General features: G+C 45.4%; 1 protein-coding gene across 1 annotated transcript; it reads left to right on the top strand.

The window, feature by feature from the left end:
• The first annotated feature begins 365 nt into the window (after positions 1-365).
• LOC142790986 (uncharacterized) lies at positions 366-1,440 on the top strand. Its single transcript, XM_075885398.1, has 3 exons — positions 366-554; positions 1,007-1,104; positions 1,164-1,440. Exons 1-3 carry the CDS (start codon positions 366-368, stop codon positions 1,438-1,440), a joined length of 564 nt encoding a protein of 187 aa, XP_075741513.1.
• Positions 1,441-8,641: the final 7,201 nt, after the last annotated feature.

The following is an 8,641-nucleotide window of genomic DNA, read 5'->3' as shown; positions in this document are numbered from 1 at the left end:
AAGAGACGAAGTTTGAATGGTCCGAAAATCACGCGAACGAATGCTCAGCTATTTGCACATGGCTAAGCAGCGCACCTTTGTTGGCCGTTTCGGATGCTGCCCGTGAAGGAAAAATTTCTGCTGATGCTTCTAAACAAGGACTGGGCACCGCACTTCTACAGTGGTACGGTGACAGTTGGCGGCCTGTTGCGTATGCATCACGTGTGAAGAATAAAACTGAACAAAGGTACTCGCAAATCAAAAAAGAGGCGATGGGCATAACATTCGGATGTGAGAAATTTCATCATTTTGTCTACGCGCGCAAGATAGCTGTAGAGACAGACCACCGCCCACTGTTAGCCATTGCATCCAAAGTAATCGGTGATATGCCGCCACGCCTTCAGCTGTTTTTCCTGCGCCTATTGAACTACGACTATGTGCTTGAATTTGTACCAGGGAAAGAACTGCTGCTGGCCGACATGCTCTCAAGGTCGCCGCCCATCAAGCAACGCCAAGACATCAGTGGCTCAACCGAAGAAATAAAAGTTCACGCAATTGGTGCTGTCTCAGATTGGGTAAGCAGAAAAACCTTGGATCGTATAGTTGCCGCAACTGCAAGAGACCCGGACTTGAATCAAGTGATTCGATGCATCAGCGGCTGTGACAATCTTGATGGCTGCATGAAACATTTTGCTGCTGAGCTTTCTTTGGTAGAGGGAGTGCTGTTGAAAGGTACCAAAGTAGTTGTCCCAAAAAGTAGGAGGGAAGAAATGCTTCAGCGCATACACGAAGGGTATTTGGGCGATAACAAATGCAAGGCACGAGCCCGACGACTTGTTTTCTGGCCCGGACTTAATGCAGACATTGCAAACATATTAAAAACTGCACCGTATGCCGAAAGTACGCATATAGGCAACCAAGCGAGCATTTGATGCTTAGACCCACGCCAAATCACCCTTGGTGCAGAGTTGGCATTTATATTTTTCAGCATGCTGGATGCTCAAACTTATGTTTGTTCGGTGCACAGTCAAACTTTCCGGCGGTGGGAAAACTAAGCGATACCACATCTCGCACGATCATTGCTAAATTAAGCTGTATTTTTGGCGATATGGAATCTCCGTTGAGGTATGCAGTGAAAATGGCCCTCAGTTCGCGTCTTCTAAGTTTGCTACTTTTGCATCCAGGTATGACTTCAGGCACGTGAAATCCAGTCCTGGCTTCCCACAGTCCAATGAATTAGCGGAAAAAGGAGTGCAAATCGTTAAACGGATTATGAAAAAGACGCAAGAGAATTGCGACGACTTCTGGCTGGGCATGCTCAGCTACCGATCTACACCGCTGGAAGACGGTCATTCTCCGGGCGAGCTCCTCCAAGACAGGAGGCTACAAACCAGGGTTCCCGACTTCATCCCCCAAACTAAATATTCCGTGTTTAAGCGCCGGCAACTCGACAGTGGTTAGGACCTAGCAGTGCTCAGGAAAGAAGTAGTGAGGATACGAGATAAAGCATGGAACCGCAAAGCACAGGTCATGGAACCTGTATCGCCGAGGTCATATCGCGTCGTTACTGAAGACGACAAAGTGCTCCGTCGAAACCGGAGACACCTGATTCCGACGCATGAAGCATTTTGGCGCAATGGCCTCGACAGCAGAGAAACCCAAAACACGACGACGACGACCAGCCAGAAGTGCCTACATCAACGTGACTGCACGTAAACCTACCTCCACCCACTACACTGCTCCCAAGAAAGTCTCAGAGGGCAACTCGTCAGCCAAGACGTCTGCGGTAGGACGATAACTTCAATCAAGTTCACGGTGTATATCGGCGTTAAGAAACTGTTGAAGAAAGGGAGGTGTATCGTGTATGCTACGCATGCGTCGCATGCAGCAGCTCCAGTGCCAGACTGCGAAGATTAGCCAGCACGTGCCTCTGATATCGGCTTGTATATATACTAGGGCTGTTTCCTGAATAAAGTTCGTTGATTCTTGCATTCAATCTGAACGATACACTCACGTAGTAAGCAAACATAGTATAGTCTCTAGGCACCCCGTCACTTGACTCCAAGACTCATTTGCCTCTTTTTTGATTTCCACGAACATCCGTCGGTACTCGCTTGGAGTCATCCGCAGCTCCTTCAGCACTCTCGTTTTTAAATCCGAGCACGGCATCACCCCAGCTTCTGCTTGAGACACCTGAGGCTGCAATAAAGCGTCTCTTCGCCGCACTACGGCTCTTCCCTTGTGCTGTCACCGTACACTCGAGTCATCGAGGAGACCCGTTCCAAGCCTCAAACATCTTCCCTCCTTAGCTTGTGTAGAAGCTAGTCGAGGAGGAGCGAATTAACTGGTGAAGTCGACGTGGAGTAAAGAGCCTGCTTCGGGGAAGGTGCCGATGTTCGGGAAGCTGACAAGACGCAGCTGCTTCGGGACCTGCTAGCGCGCTACAAGAAGCCGCATTGGCATTCGGTACGATCATGCCGGTCAAGATTGGAGCCAGGAGTTGGGCAGAGCAAGAGCGCTGTGCGTCAATGAAAGAGAGCAGAGCCAAAGGTCGTCATTGAGTGACGGACTTACCGGAGAGGCACTGCAGGGTGCTGCTTCAGGGTGTTGCTATCATACATCCTATAATTTTATGTCACATAGAATGCATGATAGGCTCAGGGGAATACACATAGATGAATGTGGCTCCAGAAGTCTTGGTAGGAATCACAAACGTATGAAACTCAGTTTTGGAAGAACAGAGAAAGTGGGAATCAGACAAGAAGAGCAACTACAGGAAAATATTTATTCAGAAAGGCAAATAGAAATAGCTACTAAATAAATTGAGAAAGTAGTCTCTGAAGATAATAAAACAGTTTGGACATACACGAATATATTTACACTGAGCTAGAGCCAGCTAAGGTACGTGACAAGTCACCCCGGAAAAGAAGACGCAAATCCAAGAGTTGGTGGGATGAGGAAGTCAAGAGAGCTATAGCAAGACGTCAGGAAGCCTCTAGGGAACACAGACATGCTAAGCAGCGGAGTGAATGGACAGATGATGTTGAAAAAAAAGGGACATCTTTCTGAGCTGTAGAGGAGAAGCATCCCTTCTGATGAATGAAAAGATTAGAATAAAGGGGGCTCAGTGGCTGGCAGAAGTACATAAAACAGATAAAAAGGCAGCTGCGAAATTTCGGCACCATCTAAACTCCTTAAGAAATGAGACAAGCCTAGAGCAAAGGTTTATAACTACAGCTCAAGGTGCTAGGCTAAAAGGGAACGAAGCAATTGAATATATAACTAGTACAGAAAAGTTTCAGCAAAGAAGTGCTTTATGCACAATAGTAGAAAAGGATGGATCAAGTGGCGCAATTGCTCCATTTTCACAAAACGAGTGGGAAAGGGCTGAGAAAAGGGTTCCTCGTAGTAAATCAACGGGCCCAGATAGCATTCAAATTATGTTGATAAATGATTGATATGTGAGGTTTTACGTCCGAAAACCACCGTATGATTTTGTGAGACACCAAAGTGGAGGGCTTCAGAAATTTTGATGACCTGGCGTTCTTTAACGTGCACCCAAATCTGAGCACATGGGCCTACAACACTTCCACCTCATTGAAAACGCAGCCGCCGCAGCCGGGATTCAATCCCGTGACCTGCGGGTCAGCAGCCGAGTACCTTAGCCACTAGACCGCGGCGGTGGGGCAAATTAGCTGATAAAGACATTGGGTCTGAAGTCTAAACAAACTTTAGGAGAGGCAGTGAGCAAAACAATAATCGATGGTGAAGTCCCCGATTGATGGAAACTTATCAGGATGAGCATGATCCATAAAGGAAAGGGGGCCGAAGCTGACATAAACAACTACCATCCTATAACAGTGAAATCAGTGTTCTACAGGCTGGCGATGCACACTATAAAGGAAAGACTGCAGACATGAATAAAGGGTGAGGGATTGCTGGAAGAACTGCAGAATGGGTTTCGGAAACACAGGAGGTTGGAAGACAATCTGTTCTCACTGACGCACTGCTTCGAAATAGCAGAAAAGGAACACAGGCCCCTCTGGCTAGCAATTTTGGATATCAAGGGAGCGTTCGATAGCGTGGTTCAAGAGGACTTGTGGGGAATACTAGACACACTAGGTGTAGAAGACGGAGTCACTAATTTTTTAAAGGATATCTATAAAAGTGTGTTTTGCTGTTTGAACCACAAGAAAAAAAGAGTAGGTTTTTACACAAAAGATCATCTTAAGCATGTCACATTTGTTTTTCTTGTTCTTCTTGTTTGACATTCGAACATATGAACAAAGACACTAGTGATAGAAGAACGCGTGGTAGTTATAAAGTGAGAAAAACGGGTATCCAAGCCTACAGAGGTAAAACGGGGGCTTAGGCAGGGGTGTTCTCTGTCACCCTCGGTATTCAAGATCTACCTACAAGGGTTAGAGGCCAAATTTAAGTGAAGCGGGCTTGGCTTCAACCTCTCTTTCGCCAAACAAGGAAAACTCATTGAACAGGCACTACCGGAATAGATGTACGCAGATGACAAAGTGCTAATGGCCGAAAACAAGGAAGATTTGCAAAAATTGATGGACATCTGCGGTAATGAGGGAGATAGCTTAGATTTGAGATTCAGTAACAAAAACACAGCAGTCATGATTTTTAGTGATATATAAGGTAGTAAGCTTAGGATACAGGCGGTCACGCTAGAGAAAACAGATAAATACAAATATCTGGGCGTATGGATAAGCAATGGACCGAGTACCTAAGAGAACACGAAATATACGTAACGACCAAAGGTAACAGAAATGCAGCAGTGATGAAATATAAGGCACTGTGGAATTACAGTAGGTATGAAGTTGTGAGAGAAATATGGAAAGGGGTCTTGGTTTCAGGTCTGACGTTTGGCATTGTGGTATTGTGCATGAGATAGGAAGCTCGAGCAAGATTAGAAATCAGGCAACGTAGAATAGGTAGGTTTGCTTTAGGAGCTCATGGGAATACACCAAATCAGGGAGTACAATGTGAAATGGGATGGACATCATTTGAGAGCAGTGAAGCTAGCAGGAAGACAAAATTTGAGAAGCGATTGACATACATGGGGGAGGAGCGTTGGGTAAGAACGTTTTCAGCTATTTGTACATGAAGAATGTCGATACAAAATGTAGGGAGCGAACCAGAAAATTGACGGGTAAATAATTAGAAAACAGCAGGGGGCCAACCCTAAAAGAACTATCGATTAAGAAGAAGTTGAAGAAAACGGAGACTGACATGTGGAGAATTGGCATGATTAAGAAGCCCGAACTAGAGATCTATCAACCTTTTAAGCAGGAAATTGTCAAGGGAAGGGTTCATGATAATAATCAGGTAGTTCTCAACTCTTTGAGGCCAGCACTGGAGTATTGCGAGCCAAGACATATCGGGCTATATACGAAAGAGTAGACACGGTATGCAGTGCATAGAGGAGGAAGAGAAAACTGCCAATCAAGTGATAATGTTCTGTAAATGGTTTCACCCTTTAGTTCAGGATGATGACTCATAGTTTTTCAAATTACTCGGGTTTAGAGACAGGAAGGGTGAAATAGACGTTAAGTGGGTAGAATTAACTAGAAGGAGGTTATCTGATTGGTAGCTAAAGTCAAGGCACGAGTGAAAATTAAACCATTCACTGCAAAGTACCAGTCCTATACTTCACTTCTTAAAGGAAAAAAAGAATAATGTAATTGTTGGTTCACTTAGTATTACGGCTAGGTGGCATCGGCCGCCACCCGATCTAAAGAGTACAGCCACATCAATCCATCCATTTATCAGGAACAGAGGAGCTGGGCAGTCGATAGGACAGACTGAGTCAGCGACAGAAGTGATCGGGCGGAGACCTGCTGCATTGGAAGTGGTCGTTGCACATAGCGTTCTTGACGACACGGACGCAATTTCTACTGTCAAGTTTATTGGGTGACGCATCACTGCAAGGTGAGACCTGGTTTGTGCTTTCTCACATCCCCCCCCCCACCCCCACAAATTTTGTTTTTACTGAATGCACTTGCATTCAGGCGCTCTCTAGCAGATGGCTGACTCAGATATAGATGTTATAGAAGGGGACGCCGTTAGTGAATCAGATAGCACCCGAGAATCGAAGCTTCAAATTTAAGTGCTGAAGCTCAAGCTAGAGGTAGAAAAGTTGAGATCATCGCGTGGCTTATTAGAAAAATCGGAAAACCAGAACCAGCAAACTAGTATCGGACGGCACGCGAAAGAGCTAAAGGCAGTCCTTGAGCCCATGCCCACTGATGAGCCTATGATTTTCGTCTGGTTCATAAACGTGGACACTCTTTTTTCGGCATTCAACATACCTGAGCATAATAAGGGCACGATTCTATTGCCGTTTCTAAGTGACAATATGCGAACATTCGCTTCCAATCAATCTGAAGAGCGGAGGTTCAGAATTGGACTCGGGCAGACGCCTTGGGCTGCAATAAAGCGTCTTGTCACCAGACTACAACTCTTCTTTCGAACTGTTACCGTGCACTGGAGTCATCGAGGGGACCCATTCCGAACCTTACACACCTTCCATACTTAGCTAGTGTAGAAGGTAGCCGAGGAGGAGGAAATTAACTGACGCTTTTTTCCCCTTTTTCCCTGTTTTTGCACACATGTCTGGCAAATTACGTGGTGCGAAAAGAAATCACGCCGACACCTTGCTTTTGTTTTGCGCTGCCAACTTTATGTTGTAAAAAACACTACAAAAGGAAAAAAAATAACTTTTATATCCTTCATATTTTTAATATTCTCTTAGACTATAAGAAATTTCTATTTCTTTACCCCAATTTCCCCAACAGAACTAATAATTGAGACAGGGAAACCTGCCGGTATGAACCTTTCGTCTGGGTGCTAAAGGCTACAAGCCAAGTTGTGAGAGCAGCTCTTTCGAACCGCACTCACTATGCGTCCGAGTGCTAAGCTCCACCTTTCCAACTTCGACTGGTTGGACTCTTATGGCATTAATGCTGTTTTCGTTCGATACTACCATTGCTGCACACACCAGAATTTAATTCAAGTTGTCTAGCAGACTGCTAAAACTGGAACATCGCGCACAAAAGCATATACATTGTTTAAGATTACTTTGTCCCTGCTCCTGTGAAAATGGCGAGTAAAAGGCTTTGTGCGTGGGCCTAGTAAATATACTAAGTTTATCGTATATAAAAGATGGTCGCGTTCCATTCTTCTGTTTCTCGAAAGGTATGAGTTTAGGAATATTCGAAAAATTATTTTCCATTTTCATAGTACCTAATACATACACGGATGAATACATTCACGCTCGACGTATTGTCGTGTAAATACGGATGAGACCCCAAACAGCATTGAATGCAGGTGAGTGCAAGACGCTAAGGAAGCGATCCAGGCTATGAATGAGGATGTTCATATACTTTGCGGAAGCCTGATCAGAGCGCCAGCTACAGCACATCATGCACCTCAGTTAATTAATTAGTAATATGATAAAATACTAGTGCTCTGAAGGCTTCGGCAGAAATATAAAACAACCCTAACTTACAATTTCCTGCACTTATAGATAGGCTCTTGTTGCAGCAAACTTAATGCTTTGAGGTGGTATGCAGGCATTATATATCGGCTGCCATTTAATAATGAGATTCCATGCTACATGATGCCAAGCAGGCAGATGAAAAGGTTTCCACACTCGCCGTAATGCAACAAGCGGTGCTGACTCAAATTCGCATGTTCGATTGCACATATATATAACAGAAAAAAATGGCAGCATATCCACGGGGTGGATGATGGAGAGTGGGGCGAAGCATCCGTCCGTGTATTCGTTCTTGCTTCCGTGCGTCCGTGCGTCCATCCATGCGTCCACCCATGTGTCCATCTGCCTGTCAGTGCGTGGGTCTGTACGTGCGTCCGCACGTCCATCCATGCGTCCGTCCTTGCGCTCGTCCATGCATCCACTCTGCGTCCACCTATGCGTCCATCCGTTCGTACAGCCATCCGTGCGTCCGTCCATGCATCTGTATGTGTGTCCATTCGTCGATCTAGTCAACACTCCAAGTACAACAATCTCGCATCTTTTCATTATATATTCCGCGCATAGAAGCACCGCATCCAGCTGACATTCCAAGGACTAAACGAGAGGTGACACACGCACACTTTCTTATGGCTGGCGCTTCGTGTCTACTTCCCACCTTTAACCACCTCGAGTTCATGGTATATACTAGTTCACTGTATTCATGGCACTGCGGCCCAACGCTCGCTAAACCTTTCTGAAACGAAGGAGGTTACGTCCAGCAAGTATAACGTAGCAACCTTTTCTTGTCAGATGCTGCTCAATGTACATGCCAATGGCTGCCAATGGGGAATGAGAGACAGAAGAATTTGGCTTTTAGTTAACTCGAACGCTGCGATTTTTTTATTGTTCAACAACGCACAGGAGAAATCTCCCACCGGCACCCCCTTGAAGGTCAAAGCGTAAGACATGTTACGTACTACGAGGGACGAACGTGTGCCGCTTTGAGGAGCTTCGCCCCTAAAATTCACGGAGGTTTTACCACCACCGTAGCTGAGTGGTATAGTATCAGACGCGTTTATAAAGGTCGAAGGCTCAGCCACTGCTCACAACAACTAATGTTTTCATCCCCTTTTATTCCTTCACAGTTACATTACAAGCACTTCTAAC

Source organism: Rhipicephalus microplus, chromosome 2 (assembly GCF_043290135.1).
Source record: "Rhipicephalus microplus isolate Deutch F79 chromosome 2, USDA_Rmic, whole genome shotgun sequence".
Taxonomy (NCBI): Eukaryota; Metazoa; Arthropoda; class Arachnida; order Ixodida; family Ixodidae; genus Rhipicephalus; species Rhipicephalus microplus.
Note: the sequence above shows the minus strand (reverse complement) of the source record. Positions and strands in the feature narration are given on the sequence as shown.

What these genes read in the sequence shown, in the direction of transcription:
- LOC142790986 (XM_075885398.1), top strand. Translation starts at nt 366, where the DNA reads ATGCCGCCACGCCTTCAGCTGTTTTTCCTGCGCCTATTGAACTACGAC. An exon ending in TTGGTGCTGTCTCAGATTGG is followed by an intron (nt 555 to 1,006) that starts GTAAGCAGAAAA and finishes TTCGGTGCACAG; the next exon opens with TCAAACTTTCCGGCGGTGGG. An exon ending in GATATGGAATCTCCGTTGAG is followed by an intron (nt 1,105 to 1,163) that starts GTATGCAGTGAA and finishes TTTTGCATCCAG; the next exon opens with GTATGACTTCAGGCACGTGA.